Below are 27,539 nucleotides of genomic sequence, written 5' to 3' on the forward strand. Positions count from 1 at the left end.
GCTGAAGCTGGTCGGGATTGGGAGGTAACAGCATGCAAAACAGTGAAAACAAGTTATCGCATGTTCTACTGTCTCGCAGTGGTGGTCGGTCTCCAAATCCACGAGCTGTAAACTGAAGAAAGGTGTTAACATTTCCAGAACTGCAAATTTTAATAAGCAGCAAATTACAAGACTACTGGTACTTACAAGCACTATGCTACAATACCCATTTATGCAGAAGGGAATAACCCTTTAATAAGGATACATTCAGATGAGCGTGTTTTTAGTCTGTGTGCTGTGTGTGGAAAACGGACTGGCCATGGACGCAATGTCAGTCTATGGGCTCGATCACATGAGTGCATAACTTGGACGAGTGCTATCACAATGTTTTATAGGATAGCACTCGGACCAATGTTATGCTATGGAGCAGTGCAGATCTGCGCTTCAGCACGAGAAAAAAATCGCAACATGCTGCAATTGGCTCCGCAAATCAGATCATGCGCATCCATACAAGTCTATGGGTGTGTGTTAAACATTTATGTGGACACAGATAATGGAGAAGAGGGAGAAATTGAGTTCTCTATCTTCTCCACATTTCTCATGTGAGAGAATCGGATCATAGTAAACTGACACTAGGCTCAAACTCTGATAAAAGTTTGAGCCTAGTGTCGTTAGCATAACTGGCCCGATTCTCTCCGGCCTAAGTGGAAGTGCACATAGCCTAATTCTCATGCCGCCTAGAATGCCCTAGTCTTGTCCTATTTGTGAGCCAGACTAGCGCATGAAGATAGCAGGCACCTTCCGTCCTTGTTTGCCATGCAAATGGCTTTATGGAGCGTAGTCATGTCTGCAATTTGCGGTTTTAAATCACGTTTTTTGCCTATCGGAGTTAAGAAAGGTTTTTGATGTGGGGCCCCAAATGTCTCTGTTGTGGTATTCTTGCACATGGTTGTGACAGTTTCCTGTCTAAGATAACTGGGGAAACATTTCCCCATTAATCAGTATTTGAACTGTAATGCATCTTTTGCAGTCTATTTATTAGAATATAGTTGTATTATATTGAAGAATATGTTGGTTGTTCTATTGAACCCATCCATAACAGAATAAAGACACAATATTAGAAATGGGGAAGTGAACCAAAGTGTATCTTGAATGTTTACGCCTGACTATTTTAGAACAGATACGGGCCTGAAAATATTCCCAATCGTTTTCAGAGATTAATTAACACAGAATCCTTCTGGCCACTGTAATGCAGCGACTTGCTGGCATTACGGTAATGGTCTAGGATGTGTTTTACCTGACCATATACCTTCCCCCTCAGGTGACTGGTCACATGACATCACACAGGTCCTGTATGCACAGTAAAGGTCTGTACACATGACTGGGACAGCACACAGGACCTATACACACAGCTGACTGATCACATGACTGTGACATCAGCAAGGTCCTGTCAGTATGTGTGTGTGTGTGCACAGGATATATAAACCCTGGTAATTTGAGACAGGTGTGTTCGGTGTGAGGCCTGTGCTCCGTGTGTGTGGGACACCGTTTGTGAGAGGCCTAGGGAGGCCGAGAGTGAAGCCTGGCAGCCTGAAAGGCCGAGCCTGGATCCTGTGCGTGGATGTCAGTGGCCTTTGAGGGAGAGCCGGCTTGGTGAAGAACCCTGAAAGGCGCAGGCTGGATGTCAAGTGTGGAAGACATACCAGTAGCCTACGAGGGGACGACGGCTAGAGACCCCCACCTGGGAAAGCCGCAAAGCCACAGTGGTGGCGGAATAAACGGACTGTAGCAGCCAAAACCCGCTAAAGGTAAAACGCTGCGTTATATGGACATTTATGTTGTTGCCTAGCCGAGGGCTATAACGGGAGTCAAGTGGACGTATCTGTCGCTGGAAAGGCTCCCGAATTGTGATGTGTGTAATATGCCGGTCTGCCACTTGAGAAGCTCCCGGAGGTGATAGGTGTAAACATGCCGGGCATATACTAAGATGGACTGTGTGATTAGCGGTTTATGACGAAATAATAAACTGCATTGTGAAATATCGGAAGGACATTGCTTATGTGCCTTAATTGACCCAGAGCAGCGAGTATCCACCATTATGATGACTAGCGCTGCCTTACACCACTCTTACTCCGGAGGGTCTCAATGTGAATATTTAGTATACGCGCTGATTGATGTATGGATTTTTTTGTGTGGGCTATAATATTTGTTTGGCTGTTTTTCTCTCTGTTTGCTAGGTACTTAAAATAGTTGAAAAGAGCTATATATATTTATATGTGCAAGCATGTTTAAATGTAATCAAATTATTTATCTTTTTTTATCTTTGTTTGAATGATTGGGTGTAAGACCAAATATTTTATCAACACATTTTTTATGATGTATAATACACGACGTTGTTTTTAATAGTCGTTTTACGTCATGGCGGATTTGCTTAAAAGCTGTGGAGATTTTTAATCTGTATGCACCTGAGGCAGGGGACGGTTCGTCCCTGAAACGCGTAGTGCCAATGAACGTTCTATACCTTTCATCTGGCTGGTTTTCTGCTTCGCAGCGCCCGGACGACATCTGCCCTCGTTTTTTCTCCAGTTCATGTTCTCAGCTCCTTCTCAGGAGGGTTGTAGAGTAGGCGGTCGGTGCAGAAGTGGTCGGGTGGGACCCTTTTCACTACACCATCTCCAATGTTGTGGCTGTCCGGCATAACCGTCCGAGGTGAGTGATGCTTACCTTTACATGTTGAGCCTGCAACACTGATTCACACAGGGAGCGTTTTTCTGTCTCTTTTTATCTTTATAACCCATATGACGAACACTGAAAAAATAAATAAACATGCAAAAACAATAGCTTGTTCATTATACTGACGCACAAAAGAATGTAATAAAATGTGATTAAATAAAAATCATGACGTCACTGAAAACATCATCTTATCCGTCAAGGAATGCGGCCCGTCAACTTCAATTTTTTTCTATGCGCGGCCCACTTACCCAGCTGAGTTTGGTACTCTTACCTTAGAGTGTAACATAGTCATAAAGCACAACTTCTAACAAAGTCTTATTTTCACTAAGTAAGCCAATATGACAGTCATCATAAAAGGTGCATTGATTTCACATCAAACAGTATTTAATGTGCTTGGGCCATATCGTCTAGGATTTGCTGACTGTGGAATCAAACATCTACATAACAAATGCAAATACCCAAAGTAAGTTACACATAAAACTAGAAGTCCATTACATGCGGAAATCAATCTCTTCTTTTCTTATAGATGGGTTTCAATTGCTTACACTGTCAAATATAAATTCAGTATTTATATAGTTAAAGCAGCACAAGGGAACAATAATGTGACAAAGCCAAAAAGGGATATTGGGATTTCCTTGTCAGAAACACTATTTCCTCTGATTATTTTCCTGCATTTATTTATAGGGCAATGAACAATACAATAATACACTTTTACATTGTTACCTGTTATCACTACAACTCAGGCTGGGCTACGTTAACTAAGGGGTATTTTGGTCACAACGCAACCCCATTCACATGCAATTCACCGCGATGTAGCAGCTGCACAGACGGATCTTTGGCCGCGCAGCCTGTGTAGCTCCATCTAACCCCAACCTTATACTTTTTCTCTGGGTAGGATCCCTCATAGTTTTGACTTACCAATACTAACCAAAAGACTGCCATGTGGAAGTGGTGAAACATTCCAACTCGGTAGTGGATGCATGTCTTCCCATGCAACTTATTCCTGAAAATAAAAGATATACGGAAACTGACAAATACATACTTTGCACTGACGAGGGGCAATACCCTGAAACACACTTTCTACAAATTGAGATTCTGATTTGGCATTTATCCGGTCAAATTGCAAGACTCGTTAAAGGGTCAAGAATGACTTGTAGGATTGCTGCTTCCAACAGGTGGCGCTATAGAGTTCAAGTCCTCTTTCTTTCTGAAGAGGCAATTTTCATATTAAATACATATATAGTGCAGCGGATTGATCACCAGACTTCACAATTTATACCTCAAATCTTATTAAATACATATCTTACACCTGATGAAGCTGGATGGAAAATCCATGTCACAATAGCTGTATGATCCTTTTGGAAAGTTTCTTTCCCCTTATGCTCATCAGGTTAATACAACCATTCTGATGCACTGGCCTCTAAGGGCCCCCGTACACATTAGCCCTCTCCCAACATCCCGTGCACGGTAGTGCCAGGCTGAGGGCTCCTGTGTTCTCTAGGAGAGAGCTGCTAAGAGACTCCTCATCTCCAGGGAAAACAAAAGGATCAGCTGCTGAAATTCCTGTGGTTCGGACCCTCGCTACCTTGACATCATCTGTCAGTGGAAAGCCCCCATACACATTAGACTGTTGGTTGATCCCGCTGATATAGACTTCAGTCTAAAGTGTATGATGGGGGCCTTAAAGTGACTCTGCCAGCACAGAATGACTTTTCTAACCAAGTGTAGACGCTCGGTGCATCATGGCGGGGCCAAACATTTAAAGGGGTTCTCTGAGAAATGTAATAAAATAAGATATTACAAATTTTACTAAATACCGTTATTTAGCAAAAAAGGTAAGCTTTATATAGTGCACTGTCAGGATTTTAAATATGTCTGCTGCCATCTATGGCAGTTTCACAGCCGTCCCGGCTGACATGTAGTAGGATGGGCTGCGTAAAGACGTCTGCTTGAGACAGACATCAGGTGAGGGCAGCGTCCTGTCAGGTATCTTGAACGCGAATTCGTCTGCTCACTGACCCTTACAGCACAGCAGCGGTTGGAATAAACAATACACACTGTCTTCCATTTCTGCTCAGTTACTGTCCAGGCCTAAATGTTCATCCCCGCCATGATGCACTGGGCCCCTGTACTTGGCTTGAACAGTCATTATGTGCTGACAGAGTATCTTTTAAGAAAGGTGTCCCGATCTGAAGAAATGAGCACTGGTCCCAGCAGCTTCCTGCATGTGACCGGCACAGGAGAGTTTCTTGTGTTAGGACACCATTAGTGCTGTGTGTGAAGAGGCCGGCTGACTGCTCCATTCGATAGCCAGCACTCTTCTCTCTATATGCATCACTAGTGAAAGAAGGGGGCTGAGTTAGCTACTGAAATACAGGTGCATCTCACTAAATTAGAATATCATCAAAAAGTTAATTTATTTCAGTTCTTCAATACAAAATGTGAAACTCCTATATTATATTGAGTCATTACAGAGTGATCTATTTCAAGTGTTTATTTCTGTTAATGTTGATGATTATGGCTTACAGCCAATGAAAACAGAAAAGTCATTATCTCAGTAAATTAGAATACTTTATAACAGCTTGAAAAATGTTTTTAAAATCCGAAATGTTGGCCTACTGAAATGTATGTTCAGTAAATGCACTCAATACTTGGTCGGGGCTCCTTTTGCATCAATTACTGCATCAATGCGGCGTGGCATGGGGGCGATCAGCCTGTGGCACTGCTGAGGTGTTATGGAAGCCAAGGTTGCTTTGATAGCAGCCTTCAGCTCGCCTGCATTGTTGGGTCTGGTGTCTCTTATCTTCCTCTTGACAATACCCCATAGATTCTCTATGGCCTTAAGGTCAGGCGAGTTTGCTGGCCAATCAAGCACAGTGATACTGTTGTTTTTAAACCAGGTATTGGTACTTTTGGCAGTGTAGACAGGTGCCAAGTCCTGCTGGAGAATGAAATTTCCATCTCCAAAAAGCTTGTCGGCAGAGGGAAGCATGAAGGGCTCTAAAATTTCCTGGTAGACGGCTGCGCGGACTTTGGTCTTGATAAAACACAGTGGACCTACACCAGCAGATGACATGGCTCCCCAAACCATCACTGATTGTGGAAACTTCACACTAGACCTCAAGCAGCTTGCAATGACCTTTTGTGGCTTACCCTCCTTGTGGAGTGTGTCAATGACTGCCTTCTGGACATCTGTCAAATCAGCAGTCTTCCCCATGATTGTGGAACCTACTGAAACAGACTAAGGGACCTTTTTTAAACACGTAGGAAGCCTTTGCAGGTGTTTTTATTATTCTAATTTACTGAGATAATGACTTTTGTGTTTTCATTGGCTGTAAGCCATAATCATCAACATTAACAGAAATAAACACTTGAAATAGATCACTGTTTGTAATGACTCTATATATTAAATGAGTTTCACTTTTTGTATTGAAGAACTGAAGTAAATTAACTTTTTGATGATATTCTAATTTAGTGAGATGCACCTTCACACACAGCACTGGTCCTGTGCCAACACAGGAAACTCTCTCCTATGTCAATCCTTAGCGGATAGTGGAGCTCAATGCTGAGAGTGTTGCACCATTCATGGGGTTGCCCAGAGCTAAATAATCATCCTCATCGATCCCCTGCAGCTTCTGTTCTGATTCTTACCCATTTACCGCTGATTACAACCTTCTGGTCCTTTCTCAGAACACTGAAAATTGCAGGAAATGCACGCTCGGCCAATGATTACTGCTTTTTTTTTTATTTTTGTACATTAGTCTGAGCCCTTTGTCCACCAAATAAAAATTATTTTTCAATAACTTTAATACAAATTTATTAGTAAATTGTATATATTTTTAAAACTTAAAAAAATGTTTTTCAGCCTTAAAGAGGGTTGTCCATTACTATGACAACACCGTCTTGATCTAAATGTTCGGCGCTGATAAAAAAAAAAAAAAAGCCTATACTCCCCTCCCGGCGCCGTTCCAGCGGTGTCAGCACTCATTCTCCCTGGGGCTCTCGTGTGGTTATGACCCGAGGCTTGCACCCAATCAGTGCTAGTGTCACTGTCTCCGCATTCAGACTAATCGAACATCAAGAGGAAGTGAGAGAGCAGCCGCAGCCCAGACTGCATTTTGATGTTTTATTTGTTGGAAGGCTGAGACAGTGACACTAGCACTGATTGGGTGCAAGCCTCAGGTCATAACCGCACGATAGCCCCAGGAACGTGGTGCCGACAATGCGGGAAAGGCGCCAGCACGGGAGGTGAGTATAAACTTTATTTTATCGGCGGCGCCAAACATTTAGATCAAGAAGGGGTTGTCCTAGTAGTATACAGCCCCTTTAAAGCACACCTGTCAGCAGGATTGTGCTCAGTAAACTACATACACTGTCAGGTGGGCGATGTTACACTGATTAATATGATACCTAGGTTGTCGAAATCCGTCTTGTGTAATCTTTACGTTCAGTTTGGAGATAATGATGTGCTCGTGCTTCGGGGCAGCCTGTGGGGGGCGCTCTCTCTGGTGCTCTGCTTACATATTCATCTGTATGCTGAAAAAATAGGAGGCAGGTCAGTGAACGATCAGTGAGCTGTCATAAGAGCATACAGATGGATATGTAAGCACAGCAACAGAGAGCGCCCCCCAGAGCACGAGCATCTCATCTCCAAACTGAAAGTAAAGATTACACAAGAACCACAGGACAGATATCAACCAAGGAATCATATTAATCAGTGTAATGTCACCCACCTGACAGTGTATGTAGTTTACTGAGCACAATCCTGCTGATAGTTTGGTTAAAGCGCACCTTCCTTGATACTGTCATGTGCGGATTACATGTGTTTTTAGATCATTTACACTGCACATGGGCGTTTTTTTTTTTTTTTTTTTTACATCGAATACAATTCTATGGGGAAAATCTGCAGATAAAACTCAGCAAACCAGCAAGAGAAATTGATTAAAGCACGCACCGCAGATCAGTTTACACCGAGAAAAATAAAAACACAATGGCCATGAGATTTCTAGAAATTACATCCACTTTGCTGGAACTGTGAGACGCTGCGTTTTTTGGCACAGCGCTAGTATGCATCAAAAACGCATTGTGTGAACTTAAACTTATACCACGTTCCCATGAGGAGTATCTGTTAGGTGATTGATGGTGCAGATTTCCAGCACCTATTTTAATGCTACGTGCATGCTTTCATTGCGTTTTTTTTTTTTTTTTTTTTAGATGAGTTTTTGAGGCTGCGTTTTTTTGTCTCTTGTTGCTTCCTGGTCAGCCTCACACAACCCGGTGATCTGCTTGTCTGACTGCGGAGCCATCTGCGCTGGTGAACGGTTAATACACCCATTATGGGGGGGAGACAAGTTCCTGAGTCCGTCGGCGCCATTATTGATAAGGCCGGGCAGCTCAAGCCTGCGTCAGGGTAGGAACTAATGTTTAATGTCACAGTTCCTGGCCGGAAGACTCTCCAGGCTACACAGGTCCTCTCTGGGTACAGGGGCTCGCGGTTACCCTGGTAACGAAGCTTTCATGCCCCCCAGTTCCACCCGACCATGACGGAGTGAGGCGGACGGTCACTATGGCGATGGACGCCTCCCTGGAAGAGTTCCGCGATCGCTGGCGGGCAGAGCTCCGCGGAGAAATCACTGCCCCGGTGCCTCCAAAACGCCGGCGTTCTGCACCCAGCCCGGAGCCCGAGCCACCCGGAGAGGAGGGTGTGGCCTGGAGACGTCTCCCCGGGTCACCGCTCCCGGACACGGACGGAGCTGAGAACCGGTACCTGGCGCTGGCCGAGAGCTTACTGCTGGAGAAGCCCGAGCGTGCCGTAGCCAGGCCGCCACCGTCACCGCACACTGCGCCCAGCCTGCTGGAGCAGCTCATCAGCGACCTGGTAACCGTCTGCGGGGAGGCAGCGTGACGTCACAACCCTTAGCGCCGGGTACCCAATCAGAGTACAGCTCTTATTTTACCAGAGTGGGTTAGATACTGAAAGAAGCTAGCTGATTGGCTGTTTGAGCACACATTGCTTACACTGGTTTTTATCTGTGGGGGCTGCAGGCATTTAGTAAAGTGTTAGACCAGTGTGAGGAGTGGCGCTTACACAGCAACAACGGGGCGACTAAAGTGTATGTCCGACAGCCGCACTGTGACACTATGCAGTCCAATATAAATATATATTCTATAATTAGTGATGGAATCCAAGAAAGCAACAATGTGTCCTATAAAGAGCGCAGGCAGCGAGGCCAACAGGAAAACCCACAACAGTATCCTGCAATGACCTGCATAAGAATAGCAGTATCGCTCTCACCAGCCTGGTCTTGTATCACCGCCCCGCAATGTTGGAGTGTCAGTGCCAGGTCACTCATAGTCCACATAGTAACTTCAGGAGGGACCGGCTGACGGCCCTCTTACCCCTTATTATATAACACTGCCTATTAACACCCTAGACCCAGGTGTGTGCCAACTATAGGGCTGTGGAGTTGGTAAGCCAAACCTCCGACTCCTCAATTTCCACGACTCCCTCATACACGGCTCATGTTTAAGTGATAAATTTACTGTAGGACAGATTCATCTCAGCTAAAAGTCTAGACCCTTAGATCAGGAATAGGACAGACATTTATAGGACATTTCATAACTTTCCCAAATTCTTATGAAAAAATATTCCCCACAAACTGCATTGAACTACTGTACCCAATTTATTATATATTTTAGGAGTTGGAGTCGGTCCATTTTATACCGACTCCACAGCCCTGACCAACTACCACCGAATAAGATCTCCTGCAATGTCTCCTGGCACAGGACAAATGCAAGCTCCACACTTGCTGCTTATCTTGTACTTTGTTGCTCACAAGTGAAACAGATTTCAATAACTTTGCAGAGGAAATTGTAATTATAGGTAATAGTGGGCCATTTAGAAATGCACCGCGTCATGTAAGTTCTTTCAGCCCGCTCTATAGCCGCACTATCCTCTCAATAATCTCATTACTTTGACTATTGCCATGTGCAAGTTTCCATGTTCCAGCAGACAAAGTTTCTCAAATGTGACTTTCCAAAGAGCCACATCATTAACTAGAGCCTGAAATTAATATTTTAATGTTTGTCTGTGTGCTCTTAATTGGCCTGGCAACGCTAAAGAGCTATTTAGCCAGACTTCGAATCTAACAGAAGAGAAGCTTTCTAATCGCCAAGTCAACAGGCTTTGATTACATAAATTAAGCCGTTAATTTCAGCCTGCTCCCATTTGCTTTCTTAAATGGATAACAAATGTCTGTGCTTGGATTCGGCTGCACAAAGAGCTCACTTGCTGTGCCTAAATAGCATAACCTAAAAACAAAGACAAAACCATCCCTTACTTCATTCACACTCCTTTATGGGACCTGTGGTTGGTCATCTCTTTGTTAAACACCACCAAAAACTTATAAGGACAATACAAATCCAAATTGGTTGCAGAGCAGACACCATAGCTGGAATAAATGTAAGCTTATGCTACGAGTTTTGGAGCTTTCACGAAAGTTTAAGTAAGGGCGCAGTCAGACGACCTTATAAATCAAAGATCAGACCGCAGTGCACGGACCAGCCAGGGGCTCTATCTACCCAAGCGAGACAGCTTCATATATTTCTATGCAGTTGTCATGCTCGGGTCAGGAGAGTCGCCGGCCAGTCCGAGCCTTGCAATCCGATCTCGGTCCAATTTATACATCTGTCTGACTGCACTCTTATGCTGATCATTGCCATGAAAAGGAAACATTGTGAATGAAATTCAGAGATGCTCTTAACCCCTTAAGCCCCGCGGGTGGTTTGCACGTTAATGACCGGGCCAATTTTTACAATTCTGACCACTGTCACTTTATGAGGTAATTACTCTGGAACGCTTCAACGGATCCCCCTGATTCTGAGATTGTTTTTTCGTGACATATTGTACTTCATGATTGTGGAAAAATTTCTTCGATATCACTTGCGTTTATTTGTGAAAAAAACGGAAATTTGGCGAAAATTTTGAAAATGTTGCAATTTTCAAAATTTGAATTTTTAAGCCCTGAAATCAGAGCGATATGTCACACAAAAGAGTTAATAAATAACATTTCCCACATGTCTACTTCACATCAGCACAATTTTGGAACCAACATTTTTTTTTGTTAGGGAGCTATAAGGGTTAAAAGTTGACCAGCGATTTCTAATTTTTCCAACAAAATTTATAAAACCATTTTTTTAGGGACCACATCACATTTGAAGTCACTTGGAGAGGTCTTTATGACAGAAAATACCCAAAAGTGACACCATTCTAAAAACGGCACCCCTCAAGGTGCTCAAAACCACATTCAAGAACTTTATTAACCCTTCAGGTGCTTCACAGGAATTTTTTGAATGTGGAAGAAAAAAATGAACATTTAACTTTTTTCACAAAAATGTTACTTTAGACCCAATTTTTTTTATTTTCACAGGGGTAACAAGAAAAAATGGACCCCAAAATTTGTTGTGCAATTTCCCCTGGGCACGCAGATACCCAATATTTGGGGAAGAAACACTGTTTGGGCGCACGGCAGGGCTCGGAAGGGAAGGAGCGCCATTTGACTTTTTGATTGTAAAATTTGCTTGAATAATTAGCGGACGCCATGTTGTGTTTGGAGAGCCCCTGTGTGCCCAAACTTTGGAGCTCCCCCACAAGTGACCCCATTTTGGAAACTAGACCCCCCAAGGCACCTATCTAGATGCATAGTGAGCACTTGGAACCCCTAGGTGCTTCACAAATTGATTCGTAAAAATGAAAAAGTGTTTGGGCACACAGGGGCTCTCCAAACGCAACATGGCGTCCGCTAACAATTTGAGCCGATTTTCCATTCAATTTGTTAGCGGACACCATGTCGCGTTTGGAGAGCCCGTGATGTGCCTAAACAGTGGAGCTCCCCCACAAGTGTCCCCATTTTGGAAACTATACCCCTCAAGGATTTTATTAAGGTGTATAGTGAACATTTTGAACCCAGAGGTACGGCACAGAATTTGTTTACATTAGGTCATCATATTGAATAAGTTGTCATTATTCTTGAGCGCAAGTGCTCGCTACTTGAGTTTGCATCGGGTACTCAGGTATGCACCATGTACAGCGTGTGCTCGAGTGACATGCTCGAGTCCCTGCTCCGCATGTTTCACGGTTATTAAACACCCAAAAAAAAACATGCGGGGATCGCTCGTGCATGGCAGGCAATCCCCGTAAAGTTTTTTGGCCGCGAAGCATATGGGGCAGAGACTCGAGCATGTCACTCAAATACCCACGATACTCAATGCATACCAGAGCACCCGATGCAAACTCAAGTAGCGAGCACTTGCTCTCAACACTAGTCGCCATATCGTCATCTTTTTTTCTTACTTTTGAAAAAAATCCCAACCCCAGCCCTAACCCTAGCCCCAGCACAACCCTAGCCCCAAACCCAGCCCTAACCCTAGCCCAATCCTAACCCAAGAGTTTATTTTTGACGCCGTTCCTTGTGCGGTATAAGTGATTAGACGACTTTATTCTTCGGGTCGGTGTGATTACAGCAATGCCAGAATCATATGGGGTTTTTATGACTGACAGCTGTCACACACTAAAAGACGCATTTTTTGTAAAATCTAGTTTTTGCATCGCCATATTTTGAGAGCTATAATTTTTCCAGATTTTGGCAGACAGTCATGTGACGGCTCGTTTTTTGCGGGATGACTTGACGTTGTTATTGGTGCCATTTTCAGGCACGTGACATTTTTTGATCGCTTTCTATTCCGATTTTTGGGAGGCAGAATAAACAAAAACCAACAATTCAGGAATTGTTTTTTTTTTTTTTTTTTTATTCTGTTCCGCGTGTGGTAAAATTGATGAGGTAGCTTTATTCTTCGGGTCAGTACGTTTACAGCGGTACCACATTTGTATCATTTTTCTATGTTTTGGCGCTTATACACAATAAAAGCTATTTTATAGAAAAAAATATTTTTTAGTATCGCTTTATTCTGAGAGCTATAACTTTTTTATTTTTCGGCTGATGGAGCTGTGTGGCAGCTTGTTTTTTGCGGGACGAGATGACGTTTTCAGCGGTATCATTTTTATTTATATGCGTCTTTTTGATCACGTGTTATTCCACTTTTTGTTTGGCGGTATGGTGATAAAGCATTGTTTTTTGCTTCTTTTTTTTTTTTTTTTTTTTTTTTACTGTGTTCACTGAAGGGGTTAACTAGTGGGACAGTTTTATAGGTCAGGTTGTTCTGGACGCGGCGATACCAAATATGTGTACTTTTATTGTTTTTTTTTATTTTTTTTATAATAATATTTATTGATGGGTACATTATATTTTTATTTTTGGTGTATTATTTTTTTTATTTTTTTATAATATTTTTGCACTTTTTTTTTTTTTTTTTTTTTTCCCACTTTCACACAGTTTATACACTTTATTACTTTGTCCCACTCTGGGACTTTCACTTTTTTTTTCTGATCGCCTGCATGGCACAGGAATGGAGCACCATCCCTATGCCATGAAGGCTGTCAGAAGTGCACAGTGTGAAGATTGCTTGGAGATGCACTGCGCATGTCCAAGCAATCTTCCTGCTCTCTGGTGACCCGGATGTTGTCATGACGACATCGGGTCATCATGGCAACACCCGGGAAGCCTTTGCAGACTGCGCTGGAAGCCGGAAGAGGAGGTGAGTATCGCCGATCACCTCCCCTTGCCCCCGCAATGCCGCGATCGACTTCGATCGCAGCATCGCGGGGGTTAATGTGCTGGGAGCGGTGCAGGACCGCTCCCTGCACATAGTACCGGGTGTCAGCTGTGACAATCAGCTGACACCCGGCGGCGATCGCGCCCACACAGCCTGTGTGCGCGCGCGATCGCGATGACGTACTAATACGGGTCTGGCTCTTAAGTCCCAGGGCACAGACGTGTATTAGTACGTCAGATGTTATTAAGGGGTTAATACTCCGTGTTAGATGCTGATTCTTAGTATAGGATAGAAGTCTATTTCAAGAGATTTTAACATAAACTCAGGATTTGCGCCTATGGGGTGTACATTAAAACTGCTTTAGTTGCTCTGATAAAAAATATCATAATTATTTATTTTTCTATCCCCTTTAATTCTATGGTGCTATACATGTGAAAAGGGTTAAATACATATTACAAATGTAAAGTAAAGAAAATGACAGACTGGTACAGAGGGGAGAGGACCCTACCCCCTCGGACTTACAATCTTCAGGGTAATGAGGAAACAGAAAGTAGTTTGGGAGACTGCACCACCACCACCTCACCACTATCACCGCTCCGGTGGTGGTGAGGTGACAACAGGGTTTTTGCAGGCCGTAAACTTTCCTGGAGATGAGTTTTCAGGTTGTGTCTGAAGATTCCAAATGTGGGACACAATGGGACGTGTTCGGGCACGGAATTCCAGATGCTGGGGGGCGCTCGGGAAAAATCCTGAAGGTGATTGGGTGAGGAACATACAAGAGTGGTGTTATTAGGGAGGACACAGAGGAGGATATTGCAGTAGTCAAGACCAGAGATTCGAGTACGAGGAAAGGATGAATATTTTTGAGTTGGAGGTGGTAGAAGATGGGAAGGTTTTGAGTTGAGTAGAAGAGTTGAGGGAGTTTGGTTTTGTTCATGTTGAGTTTTAGAAAGCGTGATGAGAAGGAGGATATAGCTGATAGACACTCAGGGATTCTGGACAGAAGAGAGATGACATCTGTGCCAGAGAGGTAGATTTGTCATCAGCAAATAGGTGGTACTGTAAGAAATGTGAGTTTGAGTTATCCGAGGACCAAGTTGTAGATGGAGAAGATTAGGGGTCCCAGGACAGACAGGCCAAGGTTGTAAGTCATCAAAGAGTGTGTTGGATGATATGTGGGAGGAGATTTCATGTGGAAGTGCTGTTTAAGGAGTTTCAAGGTTAATAGGAGTAGTGATATGGGGCGGTAGCTGAACATAAATGTTGGGTCAAGGGATGGCTTTTTCAGGATAAGCGTGATTGTTGAGTATTTGAAAGCAGAATAGAAGACACCAGTGGTTAAAGATGGGTTGAAGAGATGGGTTTGGGCTGGGATAAACATGGTGGTAAAGTTGGGGAGGAGGTGGGATAGGATAGTGTCAAGCGCTTAAGTGGTGAGGTGTGAATTGGAGAGAGAATGAGCAAGCTTTTCTTCAGTGATGGTGGGAAAGAAGGCTATGGGGGAAGGGCATTGGTCTGTTATTTGAGGAGGTTCTGTTGGTTGAATATTAAAGCTTTGGCTGATGTGGTCAATCTTGTTTTTGACATATGAGTCAAAGTTTTTTACATTGAAGAGGAAGGGCGGAAGGAGCAGTAGTGGATGATAAGGGAATTAGAAGTGTTGAACAACTGTTTGAGGTTATGGGACTGAGAGGATATGAGTGTTGCGAAGTACTGTTGTTTAGCAGAGGTAAGGGCTAACTTAAATGTGAAAGTTGCTTGTTTGAATGTGGTAAAGTCTTCCTGTGAGTGTGTTTTCTTCCAGCAATGCTCTGCAACCCTGAGTGCTTGGCACAGCTCTTTTTGTGAGGTTGGTGTGCCAGGGTTGTCTATTGATTCGTTGCCTCTTGTCATGTATGAGATGGGCAACTGAGTCAAAAGCTGATGTGAGTGTGTCAGTGGCTGTGTTGTGGAGTAAAGATGTGGTAAAAGAGAATAGGCACGAAAAAGGAATGCTTTTTATAATGCTTTTCCTCTACATCCGTATTCCTCTACATCCACTGCTTTTTTTAACCACAGGGTCCCTTCTCCCATGGGTAATAGTAATTTCCACACTCTCTTTGGATCCCTAGACAGCCCAGCGATTCCATCCCTTTATATGCTGCTACAAGTAGATTTTTTTCTCTTTTTGTCCAAGCAGGACATTCCACACATTTCCAATTCCTAGCCTGATGAAGGGTACAGTACATTACTCAAAACGTTACTATACTTCACAATGCAATGTAATAGATAAGGGAAGAAAAATAAAAAGTATTTAAAAAAAAGTTCTTTTTTGTGCCTATTCTTGTTGTACTATTCCTTTTATACTCTGTTAACTTTGTGATGAATTATGGAGCAATGTGATCTGCTCCAGTGGTATAAGCACCCAAGATCTGTTTTGCCACATAAATTGGGGGTTGATCCCCTACCTTTTGTCTAGTGGTAGAAGAGTGTGTGAATGTCGATGTGTGAGGGGTTTCTGCGAGGGTGTGCTATTTGCTGGACTTGGAAAGCAGTTGAAGGGGACAATGATGCAGGTAGGTTTTTGTCAGATGGGGTAGAGGTATAGGGAACAGGGTCGGGTGAAGATAAGGTCTTGGGTTTGTCTAGCTTTATGAGTGATTGTGGAGAACCATTGTATAAAACTGATGGGTTAAGCGAGTGACAGGAGTACATCCATGAGCTGAAGAAAAATGTGTGACAGAAGAAATAAATACCAAGAATAGGCACAAAATGGATTTTTTTTTAATTATAAAAATTAAAAACATTAAAAAAAAATCAGTTTTGTGCCTATTATTGCTATTTATTTCTTCTGTCACACACGTGTCGCCGCCTCACTGAGGTACTGTGTGCTTATGATACTGGTCTTCTGTCAGTTGACACACGGGTCTTGGGAGCAGTGTTTCTTCAGATTGCAACCTGTCCTGACATGTTACTAGGATGGACTGCATTTTAATTATGTGACAGTGACCCATTTATTACTTTCCTGGAGAGCTCTGAGACATTTGGCAGCTAGCAGGCTGACAGCTACAGTGGTGTGAAAAGTGTTTGCCCCCTTCCTGATTTCTTATTCTTTTGCATGTTTGGCACTCTTAAATGTTTCAGATCACAAAACAAATTTAAATATTAGACAAAGATAACAGAAGTAAACACAAAATGCAGTTTTTAAATGAAGGTCTTTTATTATTAAGGGAAAAAGAAACCATTCAGTGGTGGACTTGCTGGTGTGTTTTGGATCATTGTCCTGCTGCATAACCCAAGTTCACTTTAGCTTGAGGTCACAAAGAGTTGGCGGGCTTTCTCCTTCAGGATTTTTTTGATAGTCTGCAGAATTCATGGTTACATTTACCACAGTAAGTCTTCCAGGTCCTGAAGCAGCAAAACAGCCCCAGACCATCACACTACTACCACCATATTTTACTGTTGGTATGATGTTCCTTTTCTGAAATTCTGTGTTACTTCTGTGCCAGATGAAATGGGACATACACTGTCTCATCAGTCCACAAAGTATTCTCCCAAAAGTCTTGGCGATCATCAAGATGTTTTGTGGCAAAACTGAGATGAGTCTTTGTTTTTTGCTCAGCATTGGTTTTCATCTTGAAACTCTGGCATGCATGCCATTTTTGCCCAGTCTCTTTCTTAGGGAAGAGACACACTGCCTTATTTCTCATGCACGGATCGCATCATTAACCTCATACTGGCTGGCACCTCTCCTGACATGACCTTGACAGCTGCATAGAATTCCATTATGCTGTCATGCTCAGGTCAGGAGAGGTGCCGGCCAGTCCGTGCAGTTGGATGCGATCATTGCACGAGTTATATGGCAGTGTGTCTCTGACCTTATGAACACTGACCTTAACTGAGGCAAGTGAGGCCTGCAGTTGTATGGATGTAGTTGTGGGGTCTTTTATGACCTATTGAATAAGTTGTCTCTACGCTCTTGGGGTAATTTTGGTTGGCCAGCCACTCCTACGAAGGTTTACCACTGCTCCATGTTTTTGCCATTTGTGGATAATTGCCCTCACTGTGGTTCGCTGGAGTCCCAAAGCTTTAGAAATGGCTAAATAGCCTTTTGCAGACTGATAGATCTCAATTACTTTGTTTCTCATTTGTTCCTGAATTTCTTTGGATAGCAGCATGATGTCTAGCTTTTGAGGATCATTTGATCTACTTCACTTTGTCAGGGAGGTCCTAATTAGGTGATTTCTTGATTGAGAACAGGTGTGGCAGTAATCACACCTGTGTGTGGCTAGGGAAATTGAACTCCGCTTCCTAAATTAACTGTGGTTTCTCACATCTTTATGTTTTAGGAAGTGGGGGGTCACTTTTTCACACAGGGCCCTGTAGGTTTGGATTTCTTTTTCCCTTAATAATAATGACCTTCATTTAAAAACTGCATCTTGTGTTATTGTTGTCTAATACATACATTTTTTTTGTGATCTGAAACTTTTTAGTGTGACAAACCTGCAAAAAAATAAGAAATCAGGAAGGGGGCAAACACTTTTTCACACCACTGTAAGTATGTGACTTCACCAAAAATATGCGTGAAGGGGTTGACTGAGAGTGCAGGTTTATTTAATTAAAGAGAGGGCATAAAGGCCCCAATACACATTGGACTAATTTTGCCTGATCTGTTATTGACTGTCAAGAATGCCTGAGATGGGTCACCTCTTCTATGGCCAATACTGCTTGATAACTTCTTATTTATTCTTAATATTGTGAATCTAAGGACCGCAATACACATTATATAGCTGTCTGCTGAGCTATTATTTGGCTAACAACTATCTCTCCTGGTTCCTCTTATGCAGGAATGCTCGGTTGAGAAATCTTAGCCCTTAGCTGAATGTCTCCAGGAGGAAGAGTGGATCATATGCTGAAAAGAACACCCAACCGACAGAGAAGCATGGCAGTGGCTCTGTATTTCTCTGGGTTCTTTTACTTCCTTTGCCACTGCAACAATGCAGTGTATGGATTCATTTAAGTATCAGGAAATTCTAGGAGTAAATGTCATGCCTTCTGTGAGGGAGCTGATAGAATGGATGGGACAAAGATCCCAAGCACACCTTGAAATTCTTCGAATCTTGGTTTCAGAAGACAACCTGAAAGATTTTGAAGTGGCCATCCTAGTCCCCTGATTAGAACCCCATAGGAAATATTTGTTGCGCTTTGAAGAAAATTCAGCAGCATATTAGTGACCTGGAGGCAATTGCCCATGAGGATTGGGCGAACATTCCTCAGAAACACTGCCAGAAGCTGGTGTCTGGCAATCTATCACATTTTCAGCAGATTATAACAGCTGGAAGTCCTCTACTAAGTAGTAAAGACACTTGTCACAAAGGGTTTGAATACAGTGGCATGTTAAAGTTTGGGCATCCCCAGTCGAAATTACTGTTATTGTGAATAGTTAAGCAAGTTGAATATGAAATAATCTCTAAAAGGCCTAAAGGTAAAGATGACACATTTCCTTTGTATTTTAGGCAAGAAGTATACATTTTCATCTTTTACATTTTAAAAATTACAAAAAGGAAAATGGGCTGATGCAAAAGTTTGGGCACCCTACATGGTTAGTACCTAGTAGCACCCCCTTTTGAAAGTATAACTGTTTGTAAATGCTGTTTGTAGCCAGACAAGAGTCTTTCAGTTTTTGTTTGAGGGATTTTCATCTATTTTTCCTTGGAAAATTCTTCCAGTTCTGTGAGATTCCTAGGTCCTCTTGCATGCACTGCTATTTTGAGGTCTAGCCACAGATTTTCAGTGATATTTAGATTAGGAGCTCTATGGAACGCTCGCTCCGTCTGCAAAAAAAACTTTCCTACATTCATGATCTCTTCATCACTACCAAGCTTTCCTTCCTCGGCATCACTGAAACCTGGCTCACCCCCTCCGACACGGCCTCTCCTGCTGCATTTTCGTATGGTGGATTCCACCTTTCCCACCCCTCACCGCTCCAATGGCAAGCATGGTGGAGGAGTAGGTTTCCTCCTATCGGATAACTGCTCCTTCACCCAAATCCCACTGCTGCCCTCCGTTACTCTCCCCTCTTTTGAGGTGCACTGTGTGTGCATCTACTCCCCCTCCAACCTCCAGCTGGCTATCATTTACTATCCCCCAGGGTCAGCCACCACCTTCTTTGACCACTTCACCACCTGGCTACTTAATTTCCTTTCCACTGACATCCCCACTATCCTCATGGGTGACTTCAACATCCCCATTGACACTTCCCTCTCAGCTGCCTCTAAGCTTCTATCCCTCACTTCCTCCTTTGGCCTTACTCGGTGGTCTTCCGCAACACCCACAAAGACGGCCACACTCTGGACCTCATCTTCACCTGCCTCTGCTCCCTGTCTACCCTCTCTAACTCACCCCTCCCTCTTTCTGACCACAACCTACTTACATTCTCTACCCTCTCATCTCCAGGTCCTCAATCCCCACTCCACCAACTTGCACACCCTCGCAGAAATCTTAAACACCTTGACCTACACTCACTCTCTGAATCCCTTCTCCCTCTTACAGACATTAGTTCCTTACATGATACAGACGTTGCTGCCACTTTATACAACAGTTGCAGCTCTCACTTCGGTCGCCCCCCTCACACATACCAATGTTCGCACAATCAACAGGCAACCCTGGCACACCTGCCTAACCAAAGAACTGCGACGGGCCTCCAAGATTGCGGAGCGTAGATGGAAATGGTCCCACTCCAATGAGCACTTCATCGCATTCAAACAGTCCCTCACTACCTTCAAGTCTACACTCACTGCAGCAAAAGAAACATACTTCTCATCTCTCATATCTTCCCTGTCTCACAACCCCAAACAACTATACAACACCTTCAATTCCCTCCTCCGCCCCCCCAGTGCCTCCTCCCTCTCCTCTTATTTCAGCCGAAGACTTTGCCTCATTCTTCAAGCAGAAGATTGACACCATCAGACAAAGCGTTTGCCTAAAGTCCCCACAGCCTCTCCTCATATCCACTCAACCCTCCTCCTCCAAAACCACCTTCTCCACCATTACGGAAGATCAACTTTCCTCTTTACTCTCCAAATCACACTTCACCACCTGTAAACTTGACCCAATCCCGTCCCACCTCATCCCAAACCTTACCACTATCTTCATCCCAACCCTAACCCACCTTTTCAACCTGTCACTAACAACTGGCGTCTTCCCCTCATGCTTCAAACATGCCTCAATCACACCCATCCTCAAAAACCCTCCCTTGACCCTTCCTTTCTGACTAGCTATCGCCCCATATCACTTCTCCCCTATGCCTCAAAACTACAGGAACAACACTTCCATTCTGAACGGTCCTCCCACCTCTCCTCCTGCTCCCTCTTCGACCGCCTACAATTTGGTTTCCGACCGCTCCACTCCACTGAAACTGCACTAACTAAAGTCACCAGCGACCTGCTAACTGCCAAATCCAAGTGACACTACTCTGTCCTCCTCCTCCTGGATCTGTCATCTGCCCTCGAGACAGTGGACCATTCCCTCTTACTACAGACTCTCTCATCTCTCGGCATCACAGACTTGGCCCTATCCTGGATCTCCTCATACCTAACAGATCGGGGACATTCAGTGTCTCCCACTCACACACCACCTCCTCATCCCGCCCCCTATGTGTCGGTGTTCCCCAAGGTCCAGTTCTAGGACCCCTGCTCTTCTCCATCTACACCTGAGGCCTGGGACCGCTCATAGTCTCATGGCTTTCAGTATCACCTCTATGCTGATGACACACAGATCTACCTCTCTGGACCCGATATCTCCTCCCTAGTGACCAAAATCCCACTATGTCTACCTTCTATTTCATCCTTCTTCTCTGCTAGATTTCTAAAACTTAACATGGATCAAACCGAATTCATCATCTTTCCGCCATCTCACTCAAAGGGGTTGTCCGGTACTTTTTTAAGTTGCCCAATGTATTCAGCATGTATCTCGCACCCGGCATTCCCTGCGCGCTCTCCCTCTCCCCATTCATTGGGAAAGGTGGATGCTAGGTGTGATGCGGGAAATAACCTCGCCCACAACCCAGCAGCCACCGCAGGGACCCGAGCACTGAGTCACGCGTCACGTGTCGTGACGTCAGCGCGGGGTCACGTGATGCCTGTGAGCGGCAACCGATAACGCTGCTCACAGGCATTATCAGCAACACAAGGTATTTTCCAATATACGTATACTTATGTCCACATGCTGAATACATTGGGCAATTTAAAAAAAGTACCGGACAATTTCTTCAACCCCCCCCAACTGGCCTATCTATCAACGTCAATGGCTGTCCACTCTCCCTAGTCCCGCAAGCTCGCTGCCTTGGGGTAACCCTGGACTCTGACCTCTCCTTCAAACCTCATATTCAAGCCCTTTCCACTTCCTGCCGACTCCAACTTAAAAATATCTCCTGGATCCACACATTCCTCAACCATGAATCTGCAAAAACACTAGTGCATGCCCTCATCATCTCCCGCCTCGACTACTGCAACCTCCTGCTCTGTGGCCTCCCTTCCAACACTCTCACACCTCTCCAATCTATCCTAAACTCCGCTGCCTGACTAATCCACCTGTCCCCCCGCTATTCCCCAACCTCTCCTCTCTGTTAATCTCTTCACTGGCTCCCCATTACCCAGAGAATCCAGTTCAAAACCCTAACCATGGCATACAAAGCCATTCACAACCTGTCTCCTCCATATATCTCTGACCTAGTCTGCCGGTACATACCCGCACGTAACCTCCAATCCTCACAAGATCTCCTTCTCTACTCCTCTCTTATCTCCTCTTCCCACAATTGCATACAAGATTTCTCCCGTGCATCCCCCCTACTCTGGAATTCTCTACCCCAACATATCAGACTCTTCCGACAAGCATACAACCTGCAGTAACCACCGCTCCACCATACAGCTCCATGACCAGTCCTACCCTCACCTACTGTATCCTCACCCATCCATTGTAGACTGTGAGCCCTCGCAGGGAGGGTCCTCGCTCCTCCTGTACCATCGCCGTCACGTTTTGTTCAAGATTATTGTAATTGTTTTCGCTATGTATACCTCTTTCTCACGTGTAAAGCGCCATGGAATAAATTACACTATAATAATAATTATCAGGGGACTGTGAGGGCCATTTTAAAGCCTTCAGCTTGAGCTTTTTGAAGTAGTCTATTGTGGATTTTGATGTGTGTTTAGGATCATTATTCATTTGTAGAAGCCATCCTCTTTTCAACTTCAGCTTTTTTACAGATGGATTTATGTTTGCATCAAGCATTTGTTGAAATTTCATTGAATCCATTCTTCCTTCTACCCATGAAATGTTCCCCGTGCCATTGGCTGCAACACAACCCCAAAGCATCATTGATCCGCCCCCATTCTTAATGGTTGGTGAGATGTTCTTTTCTTGAAATTCTGTGCCCTTTTTTCTCCACACATACCTTTGATCATTGTGGCCAGAGAGTTCTATTTTAACCTGATCGGTCCACAGAATTTGTTTCCAAAATGCATCAGTCTTGTTTAGATGTTCTTTTGGATACTTCTGTCTCTGAATTTTATGGTGAGGACGCAAGAGAGGTTTTCTTCTGATGACTCTTCCATGAAGGCCATATTTGTGCAGATGTCTTTGAACACTAGAACAATACCACAACTCCAGTCTGCTAAATCTTTCTGAAGGTCTTTTGCAGTCAAGCGGGGGTTCTGATTTGCCTCTAGCGATCCTACAAGCAACTTTCACTGAAATTTTGCTTGGTCTTCCAGAACTTATCTTGACCTCCAGTGTTCCTGATAACTACCATTTCTTAATAACATTTCGAACTGAGGAAAGGGAAACTTGAAAACGCTTTGCTATCTTCTTATAGCCTTCTCCTGCTTTGTGGGCCTCTACCATTTTCAGAGTGCTATGCAGCTGCTTAGAAGAACCCATGGCTGCTGTTTTTTGGCACAAGGTTAAAGGAGGCTGGGTTTTTATAAAGCTGGGATATTTTGCATCACCTGGCCTTTCCTAACGATGATAGTGAACAAGCAATAACCCTATCAGGCTAATTAAGGTCTGAAACCTTGGTCAAAGTTATATGAGCACACAAATCTCCAAGGGTGGCCAAACTTTTGCATCGGCCCATTTTCCTTTTTGTAATTTTTAAAATGTAAAGGATGAAAATATATTTTTTTGCTTAAAATACAAAGGAAATGTGTCATCTTTAACTTTAGCTCTTTCAGACATAATTTCATCTTCAATTTGCTTAACTGTTCACAATAACAGTAATTGACCAGGGGTGCCCAAACTTTTACATGCCACTGTACTTTTGAGACTACAGTAGTTATTAAAAGTGGCATTTTGGGTTGAATTTGGAGAAATCACTTATATTAGCTGTGTTGAGTTATTTAAACCGTTGTTTTGATTATTTTATTAGTAAGTTTGTAAATTTTACTAATTTAATTTGCAATGGGGGTTGGATAATTTTTTTTGTTTCTGTACAAGAAGTAGAAGTAATCCTCTATACACTTCCTCGCTCTTTGGTCCCATGTTCTTGGACTGACAATATGGGAGCTGCAGCTGCGGAGACAACAAAAAAACAACACATGAACATAATATTATAAATCACTGTATCTAAATCTCTATTTAAAAGTAACTGGAGTCGATTTCTAAAAGGATCATTGTTTTATTACAAAGCCTATAGACCGAAAAAAAGCAGCTTGAAGAATGCTAGACTATAGAGATAAATGCCAGGGATATCATCTGGTATATGATCAAAAAACAGGAAACACAATTGGTGGTTTGAAGTGTAACGCGGCAAATGAACTGAAGGTTAAACTTTCCTATTTAATAAGAATGACTGACAATTCAGCTCCCAGATGCTATCGCTTTTTTTTTACCTATATATTGTTTGTCTTATCAAAGTTGAAAGCTTTTTACTGAAACTTTTAATAGTTCTTTTTTTCTTTTCCTTGTAAAAGGGTTTTCCAGGTTCAGATGATAACAGTCCCTAATGGCTATTAATGAACAGTTAAAAAGCGTGCTATCTTTATAGTTCCCTTCTTGTTTTCTATCATATAGACTATTAAAGCTGCAGATGCAAAAAAGTGTTTTGATCAGTTCCCCAAGGCGTACGTTCACACTGGCGTTCTTAGTTCCTTTTCTGTTTTAGGAGCAAAAAATGTAAGTTGTGAGCAAAGTAGCACCAGAAGGACCCCGTTGACTACTAACCCCTCAAGGATCGGGCTATTTTTCATTTATGCTCTTTCTGTTTTTTTCCCCCCTTTATTTCAAGAGCTATAACTTTCTTTATTTTTCTGTTGACAAAGACATGTGAGGGCTTGTTTTTTGTGAGATATGTTGTAGTTTGGAATGACACCATTCTTTTTACCATATAATGTACTTAAAAAGAGGGAAAAGATTTCTGGTGCAATGAAATGTGTACATTGTGCCGTAAAAATGAATGATTCTTCAGGTCAGTATGGCAAACTTTTATTCATTTTATTTTATTTTTAAGTCATTAGGAAAAACTAGAACTTTGAAAAAAAATTGGTTTCTGTCACCAATTTTTGAGACCCGTAACTTGTACATCTTTCCATCAATTAAGCTTTTGTTTTTTTCTGATCTTTCATTTTTAATGGTACCATTTTAGCAATTATGTAACTTTTCGATTACTTTTTATTGTACTTTTTTGGGGGAAATGCTATGAACAAAATGACAGTTCTGGCGTGTCGATTTGTATTTCGTCTCAATATTAATGGTATAGGATATATTTTCATATTTTATTACTTTGGGCAACGATGATATATATATATATATATATATATATATATATATATATATATATATATATATATATATATATATATATATATATATATATATATATGTATGTTTATGTTTTCACATTTTTATTTAGTTCCTTAAGGATACTTCTGTGTTGCAGTGTATTGTAAACATGGCCTATATGAGATCCTTCAGTAGGCCACCACCTACCATGGCAAATGATCGACACCCTATGAATGTGTTGTACCGGGTGGAGGGGAACGATGACAGTCAGAACTGACTGCCTGCCGCCATGTTGAGAGACTTTTAAAGGCCGCTGACATGCTTGACCGTGCAATATGGAGTTGGCTCCGATCGCATCACTTACTCTCAGGGGAATGGCTATGTAACCTAGTTGGCTTTTACGCTGCATTGAGTTGGCTCAGCTCCTATGCCCGCGCCATGTATTGTTGGCACAAGAGGTTAAGAGGTTTGTTTGGTTTCCATTAGAATTTGTAATATTAACTGAAAAAAAAAACATAGCAGTATGCTACACTTCTTCATCTGGTTAAATTGTTGAATCCTGCAACAAAGCCACCTAATGAAAGCTTTAAAGCAAGTGTGAACCTAGCCTTAAGGCCCCCTATACATGTTAGATATCTGCCAGCCAAAAAATTGTTCTTTTTCCCCTGACTCCGCATACAAAGGAAAACTGAGTTCTCCATGAGAGAGCTGCTTCTGGACCTTTCTAGCCCCCACTTATCTCCATACAGAACAAAAGGATCAGCCAATGAAATTAAATAGGCTGGATCCTTCTCTCCTTCAACATTATTTGACCTATATATTAGATAGTCGCCAATCACGACGTAATCAATGGGTTCGGACATTTTATCTAAGGTGTATGGGACCTTTAGACACATTTTTTCCACCACCCATCCCATTGATTTTTACTGCCATTACTGTTCCAGTTTCATGAAAAACTTAAGACAAAATGAAATAAATGGGTAGTGACTAGTTCAACCTGGATCATCGTTGACTGATTCACCAATAACCAATGTTCAGTCAAGCCCACTGCAAAGTGATGTAGTAATGGACCAATGCCAGGCTGTTTTGTACAGCCTTCTCTTGTGCACATGGTGCCATTATGTATGAAACCATAGTAGAACCGGCGTAGAGGACCATGAGGCATCTACTGTACCCTCTTATGCCTCTGTGGTCATATCCCTGGACAATATGAGACCTTCTTCACACAGTTTTTTGCACACTTTTGCATATAACAAGGTGTATAAGAAATGTTAATGCATGAGAAACAGATTGTCGTCCATGTTTCCCCCCCTGATAACTATGTTCATTACTTTTGTAATTGATCTTTTCTTTTCTTTTAGAATGAAATAAATGAGATACCGTTCTTTGATATCCAGCTGCCGTATGAAATTGCTCTACAGATCTTTCAGTACTTGGACAGGAGAGATCTTGGCAGATGTGCACAGGTATGTATGTTACAGTGTATGCCTTTACCAGGTTACTTTTTAATAAACTGTTTGATGAAGGAATACCGTATTTTTCGGACCATAAGACGCACCTAGGTTTTAGAGGAGGAAAATAAAAAAAAATGTAAGCAAAAAATGTGTTCATGATGCACTTTTAAGGGGGAGGGGGTCTTCTGCTGACACTGGTATAGGGGTAATGTCCCCCAATTCTGACAATATCCCCCATCCTGGTATATATGCCCCCCCCCTTCCTTTTATATGTGGTCCCCATCCCCATCCTGGTATGCATGGAACCCCTCCATCCTGGTATGCATGGCACCGCTCATCCTTATCCTGATATGCATGGCACCCCTCATCCCTATCCTGGTATGCATGGCACCCCTCATCCCTGTCCTGGTATGCATGGCACCCCTCATCCCTGTCCTGGTATGCATGGCACCTCTCATCCCTGTCCTGGTATGCATGGCACCCCTCATCCCTGTCCTGGTATGCATGGCACCCCTCATCCCTGTCCTGGTATGCATGGCACCCCTCATCCCCGTCCTGGTATGCATGGCACCCCTCATCCCCGTCCTGGTATGCATGGCACCCCTCATCCCCGTCCTGGTATGTATGGCACTGCAATCCCCATCCTGGTATGCATGGCACCCCTCATCCCAGTCCTGGTATGCATGGCACCCCTCATCCCTGTCCTGGTATGCATGGCACCCCTCATCCCTGTCCTGGTATGCATGGCACCCCTCATCCCTGTCCTGGTATGCATGGCACCTCTAATCCCCATCCTGGTATGTATGGCCCCCTCATCCTTATCCTAGTATGCATGGTCCCCCTAATCCCCATCATGCTGCACATAAAAAAAATAAACACTCCTACTCACCTTTCTTCTCTCCTCCAGTGCTGCGTCCGGTCTGCCCGCACTGATCTCTCCATGTGAGT

The 27,539-nt window shown here is 43.2% G+C and overlaps 1 protein-coding gene and 1 long non-coding RNA gene across 3 annotated transcripts in view; one reads left to right on the forward strand and one right to left on the reverse strand.

Annotated features, from left to right (window-relative positions):
• Positions 1-1,759: 1,759 nt before the first annotated feature.
• LOC141263356 (uncharacterized) lies at positions 1,760-8,617 on the reverse strand. Of its 2 annotated transcripts, XR_012319800.1 has the most exons (4): positions 7,446-8,617; positions 7,123-7,248; positions 3,631-3,715; positions 1,760-2,787 (listed from the first exon to the last, which is right to left on the reverse strand). It is a non-coding gene; the product is annotated as an uncharacterized lncRNA (long non-coding RNA). The 2 variants fall into 2 exon arrangements; XR_012319799.1 differs by lacking the exon at positions 7,446-8,617 and having other exon boundaries at positions 7,123-7,426.
• The window catches only part of FBXW8 (F-box and WD repeat domain containing 8), a 182,165-nt gene continuing 162,724 nt past the window's right edge, over positions 8,099-27,539 (forward strand). Inside the window, exons 1-2 of the mRNA XM_073676367.1 lie at positions 8,099-8,590; positions 26,499-26,603. Coding sequence (XP_073532468.1) covers positions 8,279-8,590; positions 26,499-26,603 — 417 coding nt within the window. The 5' untranslated portion in view covers positions 8,099-8,278. The remainder of the gene's footprint in view (positions 8,591-26,498; positions 26,604-27,539) is intronic.

The sequence above is a fragment of the Phyllobates terribilis genome, unplaced genomic scaffold (genome assembly GCF_046119375.1).
Source record: "Phyllobates terribilis strain yellow unplaced genomic scaffold, ASM4611937v1 Scaffold_1__5_contigs__length_1240528914, whole genome shotgun sequence".
Taxonomy (NCBI): domain Eukaryota; kingdom Metazoa; phylum Chordata; class Amphibia; order Anura; family Dendrobatidae; genus Phyllobates; species Phyllobates terribilis.